This window comes from Salvelinus sp. IW2-2015, linkage group LG8, assembly GCF_002910315.2.
Source record: "Salvelinus sp. IW2-2015 linkage group LG8, ASM291031v2, whole genome shotgun sequence".
NCBI classification, from domain to species: domain Eukaryota; kingdom Metazoa; phylum Chordata; class Actinopteri; order Salmoniformes; family Salmonidae; genus Salvelinus; species Salvelinus sp. IW2-2015.
In genome coordinates, this window is record NC_036848.1 from 34,777,558 (window position 1) to 34,793,682 (window position 16,125).

General features: G+C 43.2%; 1 protein-coding gene across 1 annotated transcript in view; it reads right to left on the reverse strand.

The window, feature by feature from the left end:
- The window catches only part of LOC111967808 (glutamate dehydrogenase, mitochondrial-like), a 32,775-nt gene extending 17,573 nt beyond the window's left edge, over window positions 1-15,202 (reverse strand). Inside the window, 4 exon segments of the mRNA XM_070444904.1 lie at window positions 880-943; window positions 10,576-10,631; window positions 10,832-10,912; window positions 14,659-15,202. Coding sequence (XP_070301005.1) covers window positions 880-943; window positions 10,576-10,631; window positions 10,832-10,912; window positions 14,659-15,046 — 589 coding nt within the window. The 5' untranslated portion in view covers window positions 15,047-15,202.
- Between the last annotated feature and the right edge of the window lie 923 nt (window positions 15,203-16,125).

Here is a 16,125-nt window from a genome sequence, read left to right on the forward strand (position 1 = left end):
CCATCCATGCATATTTGAGGCTTTTTGAGCCTGACAACGAGCCATCCTCAACTAGGTTAGAAAGTGACAGTGAAGATGAGGCCTCAGAGTCTGATGTTCAAGAGGTGTACATTGAGGAGGTCCAGAGAGAAGACATGGAAGCCTGAGAGGAAGACAACCAAAGCTTTAGTTTCTAGACTATCATTTTACAGATGTTGAAAGCGTTTTTGGAAGATGCGATGGATCATTGGTGATCATCCCATGTGAAGTGTCAAATCATTTAATTAAAGTTTAATTAAAACGACATTTCTTAATCATTTGCAATTAAGTCTACTTATAATAAGGTAAAAGGTTTCTGTCTCCATGATATGGTAAATATATCCAATGCAAAAAAAATCCACATTTAAAATGGTATTAATAATAATTTGCATATATTTCCGTTAATTCCCATATATTCCCGTTAATTCCCACAGAAAGTTTCCACCTCTGAATATTCCCCAAAATGTGCAACCCTTCTTGTACATATTCTAAATATACACCAACTAGTTAGTTTCTACCATATATGCTTCCTATATGTTTAATACTGTACAGTGGCTGACTGGAGGTTTCTGAATGCCCACTATACCAGAGAGAGAGACATGTCTAAATACCAGACTCAGTGGTATAAACAGGGTGTGGTATGTAGCGAGGGGCATTCTCATGTGTTCAACACCAGGAGGACAGAGGAAGGGGGAGGAGCTGACTGACTGGAAGAGGGGTCTACTACCCCATCACTATTATTACATGTAAGGGAGAGACATCTCTATGTGTTTTGAGTTAACACGTCACAGTCATTAGCATACAGGATCATAGGGGACAACTGGCTACGTAAGGCTGTGTGAGGCACACAGTCACGCTTACCGATGAAGCCTTTCTTGGCCAGCTCAATGGTAAACCTCCTAGTGATCTTCTCCAGCTCATTGTCCTGGAGAGAGAGAGAGAGAGAGAGAGAGAGAGAGAGCGCAATGTTAAGTTTTCATTTCTAATAGTTTTTTGTTAATATTGTTTTGTGTTCTCACATTTGTTTATTTCACTTGATATGGCAATGTAAACACGTTTCCAATGACAATAAAGGCCCTTTGAATGTAATTGAATTGAGATGAGGGAGAGGGAGAGAGAGGAGAGAGTGCAATGGAGGGGAAAAAAGAGGGAGAGAGAGAGAGCGAGAAAAAGGGGAGAGCGATAAAGAGAATTGATTGATCACAGTGTGCACAAGGAGAGAGAGGGGGAGGGGTGGGTTGAGAGAAGGGTTTCCTTTGTCTCTGCCAGCTGAAGGGCATACTAGTGTAGACACTGTGGCTGTCCCCGACAAAAAATGTTGGTCGACCGATATTGGTCGTAAGTTCTTAAAGTGTATTTTTGTTTGTTTTACAGACCCACCTTATGTGTTTTAACAAAATAAACTATATGCAGTGAGCTTGTCTGATGCGAGCTGTTTGATGAAATAATTGAGATGGAGATGCCTCTTCACTGTTGATGTTGAGACTGGTGTTTTGCGGGTACTATTTAATGAAACTGCCAGTTGAGGACTTGTGAGGCGTCTGTTTCTCAAACTAGACACTCTAATGTACCTGTCCTCTTGCTCAGTTGTGTACCGGGGCCTCCCACTCCCCTTTCTATTCTGGTTAGAGACAGTTTGCGCTGTTCTGTGAAGGGAGTAGTACACAGCGTTGTACGAGATTTTCAGTTTCTTGGCAGTTTCTCGCATGGAATAACCTTCATTTCTCAGAACAAGAATAGACTGACGAGTTTCAGAAGAATGTTATTTGTTTCTGGCCATTTTGAGCCTGTAATCGAACCCACAAACTAGTCAAAAGAAGGCCAGTTGTATTGCTTCTTTAAATCTGCACAACAGTTTTCAGCTGTGCTAACATAATTGCAAAAGGGTTTTCTAATGATCAATTAGCCTTTTAAAATGATCAACTTGGATTAGCTAACAAAACGTGCCATTGGAACGCAGGAGTGATGGTTGCTGATAATGGGACTCTGTACGCCTATGTAGATATTCCATAAAAAATCTGCCGTTACCAGCCACAATAGTCATTCACAACATTAACAATGTCTACACTGTATTTCTGATCAATTTGATGTTATTTTAATGGACAAAAAATTAGCTTTTCTTTCAAAAACAAGGACATTTCTAAGTGACCCCAAACTTTTGAACGGTAGTGTACGTTGGCAGTAGAATGGCCTCACTGAAGAGCTCAGTGACTTTCAACGTGGCACCGACATAGGATGCCACCTTCCCAACAAGTCAGTTCGTCAAATTGTAGCCCTGCTAGAGTTGCCCCGGTCAACTGTAAGTGTGGTTATTGTGAAGTGGAAACGTCTAGGAGTAACAATGGCTCACCGCGAAGTGGTAGTTCACACAAGCTCACAGAACAGGACCGCCGGGTACTGAAGCGCTTAGAGCGTAAAAATTGTCTGTCCTCGGTTGCAACACTCTCTACCGAGTTCCAAACTGCCTCTGGAAGCAATGTCAGCACAAGAACTGTTCGTCGGGAGATTCATGAAATTTGTTTGCATGGCCGAGCAGCCGCAAATAAGCTCAAGATCACCATGCACAATGCCAAGTTGGATTCTTGAGCAGTGGAAACGCGTTCTCTGGATTGATGACTCACGCTTCACCATCTGACAGTTCAACGGACGAATCTGGGTTTGGTGGATGCCAGGAGAATGCAACCTGTCCCAATGCATAGTGCCAACTGTAAAGTTTGGTGGAGGACGAATGATGGTCTGGGGCTGTTTTTCATAGTTTGGGCTAGGCCGCTTAGTTCCAGTGAAGGGAAATCTTAAAGCTACAGCAAACAATGACATTCTAGACAATTCTATGCTTCCAACTTTGTGGCAACAGTTTGGGGAAGGCCCTTTCCTGTTTCAGCATGACAATGCCCTGTGTACAAAGCGAGGTCCATACAGAAATGGTTTGTCGAAATCGGTGATGAAGAACTTGATCGGCCTGCACAGAGCCCTGAACTTAACCCCATCGAACACCTTTGGGATGAATTGGAACGCCGAATTTGAGCCAGGCCTACTCGCCGAACATCAGTGCCCAACCTCACAAATGGTCTTGTGGCTGAATGGAAGCAAGTCACCGCAGCAATGTTCCAACATCTAGTAGAAATCCTTCCCAGAAGAGTGGAGTATGTTATAGTAGCAAAGGGGGACCAACTCCATATTAATGCCCATGCTTTTGGAATGAGATGTTCGATGAGCAGTCCACATACTTTTGGTCATGTAGTCTATCTATCTATGACATAATGTTATAACAGAAAGCCATAGCAAACAGCCCCAACTCCAAAGGATATAAATAAACAGTCTATCTGGTTCTGTGGTGAGTGTCTATGTGATGAGAGCAGGAGAAATGAGGACGTGCTAAAAGGATAAGACTGAACCTCTGATTTTCTTCTATGCTGGAGGGGAAAAGACAGACAGTGTGTGTGTGTGTGTGTGTGTGTGTGTGTGTGTGTGTGTGTGTGTGTAAAGGGGTCACTGGAATATATCACTGATGTGACAGGGAGTAAGATATGCTTCCTGTGCATCAGAGCGTTCCCACCATAATCGCCTGCTATGGTGTGTGTGTGCGTGCGTGCGTGTGCGTGCGTGCCAGGGTTTCCGTGGCCCTGGACATTTGACCGGCAGCATTTTAATTTACAGGACATTTCAGAAATGTACTGGACCCATATGCATTGGGTGCGTAACCTGATTAGGGTGTTCACCCACAGTGCTCAGATTGACAGAAATCACATGTAGATGATGGCAAATCATATTAACAGAACATGCAACTCGGGGACGCAACGATGTGTGGTCCTTCTTCCCGAATTCTGGATGCGCACTTTGAAGACGTTAGAATAACTGGCACAATTACTTTTCCTGTGCCAACAACACCAATAACGAACAGCAACATTACTAGTCTATGTCAAGCTACTGTCCCCATAGTAGAACATTTGAACTATTCTATTGGTCAGATTGTGGAGAAAGAAATAGCCTATTCTGAACAGACTCTGGGACAGTTGTGGGAGGATAGATCCCAAATTCATTCAACCAGTAGGCCTAGGCTACATCAACAAATAAAAACATTTAAAGCAATGAGTTTAAAGCAGCAGATCAGAATGTTTAACTTAAAATGTTGATAAACTACTATTTCTTCACATTATAAGCGCAGCAGGAAGTAGGCTACGTACGAATGTTCGCTCCTTAATGCAATTAGTAGGAAAACACTGTTGTCAAAAGCTCACCGCACATGCGAGCGGATGAAAATATACGTTTGAAATTTTGAAAAAAGGGGAAATCTAATATGCAATAACTAGCATGGGTTGCTAATATGACTAGGATTGTGCCTTTGGCTACTGGACAATGAAAGAAAGTTTATATAAAATAATTGCCTCCAAGGATATGGTGTGATTTTGGCTAGGCTACTTTGAAGCAAGGCAAGACATGCTCATAATATGTAGTACAGCATTCCAGTTTCAAACACCTAAATACAGTACCAGTCAAAAGTTGACACTTCCTCTTTCAAGGGTTTTCTTTATTTTTACTATTTTCTACATTGTAGAATAATAGTGAAGACATCAAAACTATGACAACGCATATGGAATCAAGTAGTAACCAAAAAAGCATTAAACAAATCAAAAAATATATTTATATTTGAGTAGCCACCCTTTGCCTTGATGACAGCTTTGCACACGCTTGGCATTCTCTCAACCAGCTTCATGAGGTAGTCACCTGGAATGCATTCAATTAACAGGTGTGCCTTAAGTTAATTTGTGGAATTTCTTTCCTTGTTAATGTGTTTGAGTAGGGGTGGTACACAGAAGATAGCCCTATTTAGTAAAAGACGATATTATGGTAAGAACAGCTCAAATAAGGAAGAATTTGGTTTCTACATGATTCCATATGTGTATTTCATAGTTTTGATGTCTTCACTATTATTCTACAATATAGAAAATAGTACAAATAAAGAAAAAAACATGCAATGAGTAGGTGTGTTCAAACTTTTGACCGGTACTGTATGGCCTCCAGCTCATTGCAAAGTGGTGTGTGAAGCACTGATGAAGCCTGCCTGCCTTCCGTTGCCTACAGCGGCTTCCGAAAGTATTCACCCCCTTGGCATTTTTCCTATTTTGTTGTCTTACAACCTGGAATTAAAATAGATTTTTGGTGGGTTTGTATCATTTGATTTACACAACATGCCTACCACTTTGAAGATGCAAAATATTTTTGGGGGTGAAACAAACAAGAAATAAGACAAAAAAACTGAACTTGAGTGCATAACTATTCAACCCCCCAAAGTCAATACTTTGTAGAGCCACCTTTTGCAACAATTACAGCTGCAATGTCTCTATAAGCTTGGCACATATAGCCACTGGGACTCACTGTTGCCCCTAGTGGCCAGTTTCCAGGTCATCTCCCTCAGCCATAGATAGACGTCGAATACTGAATACATGTATCACGGGTGACCTGGCTGCTCTTTCCCCTACATGACAACTACACACACACTTGTGTCTGTGTGTATGTGTATGTACAGTGCATTCGGAAAGTATTCAGACCCCTTGACTTTTTCCACATTTTGTTAAGTTACATCCGTAATCTAAAATGTATTAAATTATTTTTTCCTCATCAATCTACACAATACCCCATAATGACAAAGCAAAAACAGTTTCTCAGAAATGCATAAAAAATAACCGAAATATCACATTTACATAAGTATTCAGTGTAACTGACAGTTAGACTTACAGGTTATGTCGTTGTTTTGTGTTTGAATTGTTTACGTGTCCGCTGTGCAGGGAAACGATAAGACAAGCGGAACTACGTAGCTAATAACTGTTGTAACGGGGATCCTTATTGTAGCAACACACTTTTGGAGGGAACGCAATCCCGCGCTGTGTTAGCTAAYTTTTCATGTCATCGGGTGTAGTTCATAAAGTTTGAAGCGTATATGTTAGGATGGTAACGTTATAATAATTAAGGATGAAGCGTGAATTCATGCCAGGAATAATAAGTGTGAAGTTTGATTTCCTCCCTTCTGTAATAAGCAGCCAATGAGGTATTTTTCCTTTATTCATGTGTTTAATCTAATACTGTTATAGCGCCGGCTAAACTGTTTATGTATGTAAGCACTTCAGAGTTATACCAAGCTAATAAGTCACTCGTAAGATAAGGTTGTAAGAGTGTGCTTAACTGTATTTTCATTTACTTTATAGTTCTCACGGAAGGTGATAATTCTGACAATCTACAGAATAAAGCCGCCAGTTAAAATCAAGGAACGGTTGTGCTCGTGGTTACTGGAGGGAGCTACATTCAGATACTTTACTTGAAGCACCTTTGGCAGCGATTACAGCCTTGAGTCTTCTCGGGTATGACGCTACAAGCTTTGCACACCTCGATTTGGGCAGTTTCTCCCATTCTTCTCTGGAGATCCTCTCAAGCTCTGGCCTCTCAAGGACATTCAGAGACTTGTACCGAAGCCACTCCTGCATTGTCTTGGCTGTGTGCTTAAGGTCGTTGTCTTGTTGGAAGGTGAATCTTCACCCCAGTCTGAGGTCCTGAGCGCTCTGGAGCAGGTTTTCATCAAGCATCTCTCTGTACTTTGCTCCATTCATCTTTCCCTCGATCCTGACTAGTCTTCCAGTCCCTTCTGCTGAAAAACATCCCCAAGCATGATGCTGCCACCACCATGCCTTATGGTAGGGATGGTGCCAGGTTTCCTCCAGACGTAACGCTTGGCCTTCAGGCCAAAGAGTTCAATCTTGGTTTCATCAGACCAGAGAATTTTGTTTCTCATGGTCTGAGTCTTTATGTGCCTTTTGGCAAATTCCAAGCGGGCTGTCGTGTGCCTTTTACTGAGGAGTGGCTTCGTCTGGCCACTCTCCCAGAGTGACCATTGGGTTCTTGGTCACCTCCCTGACCAAGGCCCTTCCCCCCCGATTGCTCAGTTCTTCCATTTACAGTTTTTCTTTATTGCTTAAACACAAAAACTGTTTCCTGTAGCGCCCATACGTCATTCCCAAAAACACACACACATTTCCCATAACCGTAAACACTATTCACCTGGTTTCCATATGTTTCAATTAGAGGTCGAGCGATTATGATTTTTCAACGCCGATACCGATTATTGGAGGACCAAAAAAAGCAGACAGAAGTTTTAGGTTGTAGTTATTATAGGACTTATAGGACTATTTCCATTTATACCATTTGTATTTCATATACCTTTGACTATTGGATGTTCTTCTAGGCACTATAGTATTGCCAGCCTAAATTCGGGAGTTCATAGGCTTGAAGTCATAAACAGTGCAATGCTTGAAGCACAGCGAAGAGCTTCTGGCAAATGCAGGAAAGTGCTGTTTGAATGAATGCTTATGAGCCTGCTGCTGCCTACTACCACTCAGTCAGACTGCTCTATCAAATATCAAATCATAGACTTAATTATAATATAATAACACACATAAATACGAGCCTTAGGTCATTAATATGGTCAAATCCAGAAACAATAATTTAAAAAAACAAAACGTTTATTCTTTCAGTGAAATACGAACCGTTACGTATTTAATCTTTTTCGCGAATGCGCTTGTTAAATCATCACCCGTTGGGCGAAGTAGGCTGTGATTCGATGATAAACTAACAGGCACCGCATCGATTATATGCAACGCAGGACAAGCTAGATAAACTAGTAATATCATCAACCATGTGTAGTTAACTAGTGATTATGTTAAGATAGATTGTTTTTTATAATATAAGTTTAATGCTAGCTAGCAACTTACCTTGGCTCCTTGCTACACTCGCGTAACAGGTAGTCAGCCTGCCACGCAGTCTCCTCGTGGAGTGCAATGTAATCGGCCATAACCGGTGTCCAAAAATGCCGATTACCAATTGTTATGAAAACTAGAAATCGGCCCCAATTAATAAGCCATTCCGATGAATCGGTCGACCTCTAGTTTCAATATTCAAAACTCTTTCTGCTAAACCTTACACAAAAGTGGCCAAATAAATCCTTCATTGCACTATATATATATTCATTCAGCAAACACATGCTCTCAATATAATTTACTCAAGTCATCACAACCTAAACTCAAAGAGCACATCTTTCTCCAGGTGCAAACACTAAGCCTCAATCAGAATTGCAGGATCAATAAATAGGGCCTGGAGGCATGCCCATGTGCTTTGGAACAATGGATCCTAACAATAGAAGTTGCAAGACAACAGAGAGGAAGAGGACGACAACAACAACCAAGACAAGTAATCTCAGATGATATCCATGCCACCCTAGTTCATCATGTGATACATGTAATGTTGCAGTGCATATAGATGGAATCTCCACTTTGTTGTCAGTGTAGTTTTTACCACAGTAATGGATGATCATAGGTTAGTAATGGTCAAATGTTATTTTTGCAGTACTGAGTGGCGGTCATCTATTGGAGGTTGACAGAGACTTCTCAGAGCTGAGCAGGAGACTGCCCTGGTGAATATGGTGATTGCCAATAATGCCATTCGTTTGAGGGAAATTCAAACCCAAATAGTTGAAGACCAGGTAGTCTTCCAAGGAATTGACAGCATCAGCATTTCCACCATTGATCAGATTGTTCAGAAGAAACACAAGGAACAAACAGCTGTATCGTGTGCCTTTTGAAAGGAATTCAAACAGAGTTAAGGAGCAACGATTCCAATATGTGCAGGTAATTGCTATACTGTACAGAATTTTTACAGTATGTAGAGTATGGCCCATCTCTCCAGCATATCAATACAGTACTGTATAGTAACGTGTTACAGTAACTGCAATACACAATCTTTCATTCTAGTACAGTAGTACACTACAGTAGTGTATTTGTAGTACAGTAAAATGTGTGTTTTTTAATTCTGAAGAGAATGTTTGAGCTAGATGCCATGGCTGACCCACAGTAGTACATCTTCATCGATGAAGTTCAACCTAACAAAAAGGCACAAAAGGGGGCGTATCATTGGTCACCATGCCATCATACAAGTTCCTGGCCAGAGTGGAGGCAACGTCACCCTATGTGCAGCCATCAGCAATCATGGCGTCCTCCACCGCCATGTCAAAGTGGGTCCATACAACAAGGCACAACTCCTTCAATTTCTAGATCAGCTGCAAAATAACATTATTCAACAGGAAGGGGAGCCAGGGCAACCAGAGCAAGCCCAATATGTTGTCATTTGGGATAACGTGAGTTTCCAACGGGCTGCTCTGGTTCGCGCCTGGTTCAATGACCACCCCAGGTTCACCGTTCTTTCTTTTGCCAGCATATTCCCCATTTCTGAATCCGAATGAGGAATTCTTCTCAGTATGGCGGTGGAGAATGTATGACTGCAACCCCTACGCACAGCAAAACCTGCTGGAGGCAATGGTGGACGCCTGTGGTGATGTCTCTGTGGAGTCTATCCAGGGTTTTCTAAGGCACACAAGGGCATTTTTCTCACGCTGCCTAGCAAGCAAACATAATGTGTGACGTTGATGAGATATTATGGCCTGACCCAGACCTGAGACAAGATGATGAGCATGCTGATACTGAGTAACCTGTACATTTGCTGCTTTTGGAAATAATGCTTTTGGAATTTGGGTATTTTACTGTGCATGGACTCTTCCTTACATGTTTCATGTGACATTTCAAAGGTCAGGTTTTTGACCAGAACAGCATAGACAGTAGTATTCCCTTATCCACTAATGTAAGAGGTATTTATTACAGTACTGTTTTGAATTTCTCTTGCCAGGGTGATCCTGAAAGGGTTATCTGGATAGTCAGTGCTGTGATTTTACAAAGTTCCAAATTATTTATCTGAAAACCTATTCTAAACATTTTGGTAGCAGGGTTTTGAATGAATCCCTCCAGTGTGTACCTAACAGTCATGTAGTCTGTGTTTGACAGCTTGTGTGTGTTGTCTAAGGGCAAAGTTTGATTTGGGACCCAGAAGTTAGATGTTTGTACCGTTGGGTGTGAGTTTTTAAAATTGTGTGTGAAGATTTGAGAAAATGGTGAGTTGTTCCAGAAATTGTGTCTAAGCAATTGAGAAAAACTATAAGGAAGATGGAGGCCACTGTGTTCTTGGGGACCGTCAACGCTGCAGACATTTTTTGGTACCCTTCCCCAAATCTGTGCCTCGACACAATCCTGTCTCAGAGCTCTGCGGACAACTTCTTCGACATCATGGCTTGGTTTTTGCTCTGACATGCACTGTCAACGGTGGGACCTTATATAGACAGGCGTGTGCCTTTCCAAATCATGTCCAGTCAATTGAATTTACCACAGGTGGCCTCCAATCAAGTTGTAGAAACATTACAAGGATGATCAATGGAAACGGGATGCACCTGACTTCAATTTCGAGTTTCATAGCAAAGGGTCTGAATACTTACTTAAATAAGTTATTTTAGTTTTATTGCTTGTTTTATTCGCTTTTTCATTATGGGATATTGTGTGTAGAAGAATTATTATTATTTTTAAATACATTTTAGAATAAGGCTGTAACAAAATGGAAAAAGTCAAGGGGTCTGAATACTTTCCGAATGCACTGTATGCGGGTATCTTTGTGCGTGTCTGATGGACTTACAGAGTAATTTTTTACGTTGATCTTGACACCAGCTTTAGCCCCTCCGAAGGGTACATCTGGAGAGAGAGAATAAGGCTTAAAAATTGGGGCTTAAGAACACACACAAACACGCACACATGCACACACACTTCATTGCTTTGAAAACAGCTCACTGAAAATGCTAATAAAAAAATCTCTCAGATCAGTGTGTATATTTGCATGAATTCAGGAGTATCAAGGCATGAATGAGATGTGAACATAGAGGAGAGGGACTTACCAACCACGGCACACTTGTATGTCATCAGAGAGGCCAGAGCCTTCACCTCATCAACAGACACCTCCTCACTGTAGCGGATACCTGCACACAGACACACAAACATAGGGAGTTAACACACGTAGCCCAACAATAACAACACACAGTAAAGTTGACAGGAAGCCAGTAGGGATGTAATGATTCACCGATAAGCATCAGTCCGCGGACCACAAACCCATCCAAATGTAGCATTGGTCTGAAATTTTATTCAAACATTACAAATGGCAGGTTTGGGGCTCATATTACAATGTCTCTACCTTCCGAAAATCACTGATGCGACTTCTCCTTCAGTGTCAAACTGCATGTAAAATGTGAACAGTCATTGATCTACAAGTCATTTTGCATGCAGACCATCCCCAGGCAATATCAGTGGCCTAGGCAAACTGCGCACCGTGCCCAGCTTCACGCGCTGGCCAACGCGAGGTAGGAGGCCTGTTTCTGATCTTGCAACATATGCGCGACACCCAATGTACACATGGGTGTGTGAATGTGTGTGCTAACTTTGGTTGTGCTATATTGGGCTGTGACGCTGTGACAGAGACGTACAGAGAGCCAAGGGCACCGAGCACTGACAGGAAACTGCAGCTAGCAGTTTCCTGTCAGAGGACAGGGAGGATGTGTGCATGTGTGACATCATCTCTAAGCGCCATACAGTGTACTGAAGCCCAGTCCAAAAACAACCCCTAGCTAGCCAGTAGCCCCTGCTGTGTTAGAGGGGTGGTGTTCAGCAGAGTAGAGCACACCATAGCAATTACATTTCTCCTGTTTCATGCCACCTAAACATGACCTTCAGAGACTAGATAGCCTAAGACTACTGTTAGGAGTGTGTCACAATAAGATGCTCGAAGCCCTTGGAACATTTTACTGAGACTCTCCTTTGAACTACAGACACAGCACTGACTGAGCTAGGCTAATTCAATTCAATGAACAAAAAAAATAGATATATTTGTATCCCCCTTTCTCCCATAACCACTCCTCCTTCGATTATCTTCCTCCTCGTGTCCTCCACTCCTCTCCCATCCCCCAATACTGCAGCAAAGGGAAGAAATATGTTTATAAACAATCCAATGAAATGAGTCTCTGGGTTGGCTAGCTCTCACCCACACACACAGACACAAGAAACAAACCGCCGTGTATGTTGTGTATACACACACAAAAATGAATGCAAACACATGATATACACGAACAAACATACACCCACACAGACAAACCCAATTGCCCAAGAGCACAAATTCACTATGAAGGGAGCCCAGAGTGGGCTGTTAGTCACACAGTGGAAATGAGACCTACTCGGACAATAAAAACAGAATTAGGCCTAGGCTGACTCAGACTCTGCACCACAGGCTCCCTCTTCCACTTCTGCTTGGAAATGAGAAGGAGATGTTAGAGATTTAACAGACTAAACATCCTTTGAGAGTGACATACTTCCTGAAACTCCCTAACACTGAATCACGCTTGCAGGTGCAGGCACACAGTTCTGCAGTGTTCCAGCTAGCAAATGTGAGGTTCTGAAACTATTGTAGTAGGACCAGGTACTCTGTAGAGAGCCTTGCAGGTTTGTTTGTTAGTCTGTTGTATCTGCAGCAGCAGCATTACAGCAACAGCCTTTGCACTTTGTCATTCACCTTGACCATCATATATAAGTCAGCAGGACCAAGGGTCTCTCAGCTTGATTATCAATCATTAAACCTGAAAATGAATAACAGCCATCAACCCGTAACCCTCTCTAGTCTCTACCCCATTGTTAGATAGGCCTAGGCCTACACAGAGAGCATCAACCCTTAACCCTCTACTTTCTCCCCCACTTCTACACACACTGACTGTAACAGGCCTTTACCCCATCTGGGGCAGCAGGTAGACTAGTGGTTAGAACGTTGGGTCAGTAACCGAAAGGTTGCTGGATCGAATCCCCGAGCTGACAAGGTAAAAATCTGTCGTTCTGCCCCTGAACAAGGCAGTTAATCCACTGTTCACCTGCAGGCCGTCATTGTAAAATAAGAATTTGTTCTTAACTGACTTGCCTAGTTAAACAAAAGGTAAAAAAAATAAAAATAGTTTTTAAATCATCTAGCCTCACCATCAGTTATCTGTGTGCCAAATAACGGTGCTAACCCTCATTAGGTAGGGAAGTTAAAGTCTTCAGGTCCTAGTCAAGCTTATACAAGAGTGGTTAATTGAACCAGCTCTGTTAAAAAGCGTACACTGACAGGACAACAATGTTGCTGGATCACACAGAAAGGGGGAACACAGAAACCATGAGAAGTGCAGTGGCAGCCGAAGTCAGAGCAAGGGGGAGAATGGAAAGTGTGACTAAGCTGCAGAAAGAGGAAAGAGTTTGAGGGAAGCATCTGCTCTGGTGGCATGTGACCGTGTGAGTTAAGCATGCGTGACGCACAGTGGTGATGCGTTGTGAAAGTGATTTCCAACATTAATCATCTATACACCACACCAGTGTTCAAATATTCTGTCAGTCAGTAGGTGCACTTGATTCAGCTTACCTAGCACCCTGGGTAGGTGGTGAGCTGAATCAAGTAAGTAATGCTTAGTGAACACTCTTCCCTCCTAGCACAATGCTGACGAATAGGAGCGCCTGGGCACATCACCACCCCTTCCCCTCCTTCACTCCACTCCTCTTCAAACAACTGTTTATCCCCCTCTCCCTCCCCCTCACTGTAACTCATCCTGGTCCTCACCACACAAAGCACCCACAATGCAGGGCTGCACCAGCCTACAATTCTCTGCCTTGAACCCTGAACCACATAGCCCCCCTCCTTATACCACAACACACACACACACCCTACAGCCTTGCCCTACCCCCCAGCCCCTCCTCACACCTGACCTCTGCCTGAGCAGAGAGCACCATGCTGCTTCACTCACACACACCTATAGGCTGGGAGGGAATACCCACATCACTTGCCCTTCACTGTTGTGTGTGTGTGTGAGTGAGTGTACTATGTCCTATTTCTGTTCCTGTTCCTAGACGGTTGATGTATGGGGCAGCTGGCAGCATGTGTTGAGAGTGGTGCCAGTGCAGGGCTTGCCCAGTGAAATGCCAAATGATCACATGATCAGCTTCTCTAGCCACCACATCTCAGCTAACACTAATTGCACACACACACAAACTCAATACAGTATAACACCTGTGTTATAGCCAAAGATATTAACCCATCATTGGTTATTATTGCTAACTCTGTCTATTAGTGCCTACACAAGGACTATGCCAGAGCTGGATAGTCAACAATAGACCGTATAAATGTTTGTATCTAGGTTGTAGTTACTGAGAGACTGCATTGTTCAGAGCTCTGTTACAGTATAGAGCTATCTTGGAAACCAGTAGTATGATTCGCTGATTAGCCCTGATAGCCCAGTGTCCTAGAGCTGATCAGGGGGCTATACTAGCTAGCTATGTCAGCTGGCTCCTGTTACTGTATGACAGCTAACTCCAGGCAGCCTCACTAGGTGTGTGGGAAGGTCATTGATCCAGTGTTGCAGAGCTACACTCCCCGCATGGCATAGCCATGACAGGCAGAAAGCTAGCTGTCGAAATAACAATATTCCACATCCAGACCAGTGATGCTGTTAAATTAAGTCTATGTAAGAGACGTATCTTGCATGATATGCTTCACTTATAGCTACCGTTAGCGAAAGAGAGAATCAGTGCAGTTGTTCTCACAGCTGAGTACTGGAATAGCTAAGTAGCTAGCTACCTAGCCTAGCAACAAGCTCGCTGTCAAACCGCACAACCACTTGAAGAGTTGAGAACAAGGAAGCGGCGCTTGGCAGTATCTTACCCCCCTTGCAGGGCGTCCTGTGCTGGCTGTGCTGGGCGCGGTAGCCCTCCACTACCTCCCACTCTCCGTTGTCCCTTTTGATGGGGAAAGAGACGCTGAGGACGTGGTTGCAGGGCTTGATGATGCGGAGAATCCCCTTCACTCGTTTCGTCTTCTGTTCGTGGGTCTCTCTGCTCTTTAGGTCCTCCACAAGCTTGTCCTCAACGATGGCGGCTCCGCGGTCGAAGAAACCCTCAACCATGCGAAAGAAGTTGGGGTCGTCGGGCTGCTCGCTATACTGTCGGACCCGCATTAGAGAGGCCGATGCTGGGAGAGCAGAGTCCACGCACCCCGAGGCCAGCGCACTGCCCGCCCCGCGGGATAACAACTCCCCGAAGTACCGGTACATGATTGAGCTAGTTGACTAACCGTTTAACGTTAACATACAAATAAAAAATAACAGCTAAAGGGGGTAGCTAGTTTGGTATCTATTAATAACAGGGAAAGAAAGAGAGGGATGGTTGGACGACACAGCAGTACTCCTTCCCTGTGTCTAGTATTCAGACTGAATGACGGCTGGAAGTGCGCGCCCGTTTGCTTTAAAAGGCAGCGCTAACCAACGAGGCGAGGACTACTCCGAGACCGGGATGCACGCGGAAGAGGAGAGCACAGCTCTGTGAAGGAGGTTCATTTAGCAATGAGCGTCCACACGTAAACAAAGCGCGCTCCCGTGTATGTGTCCCTTTGATACAGTGCCTGATGTCAAATGTGTATTGTGTAAGTGTGACATATATGATATATAGCCTACATACTGTAAGATATATGCAGCTACTGAATCTCCTAATGAGAAAATTGTGGCGTTATTCTGATGGGATCCTGAGAATTTCATTTTGTGGTATTCTAGATCGCTATTCGGCTCCCGAGTGGCGCGGCGGTCTAAGGGATTGCATCTCAGTGCTTGAGGTGTCACTACAGACACCCTGGTTCGATTTCAGGCTGTATCACAACCGGCCGTGATTGGGAGCCCCATAGAGCGGCGCACAATTGGCCCAGCATCATCCGTGTTTGGCCAATGTTGGCCGTCAATGTAAATAAGAATTTGTTCTTAAACATTCATGGACATTTAGCTAGATAGCTTGCTGTTGCTTGCTAATTTGTACTGGGATATAAACATTGGGTTGTTATTTTACCTGAAATGCACAATGTCCTTTTTTTCTGGATCTTTGTAGAAATTTGACTCATTTTGAGTCACACAAAATCATGTGTTCTCTATTCTGACAATACACAGATAAAAGTGGAAACCTAGTTAGTTTCTAGTAATCTCTCCTTCAGTCTTCTTCTAAATCTTCTTCTATTTCTTCTTCTTCGGACTTTATATGGCGGTTGGCAACCAACTTCAAGGTACATTACCACCACCAACTGGACTGGATTGTGGACCTCAGTTAATCTTTCATCAGCCATGTGGGTATATGTTCCTTAAAAAACAAT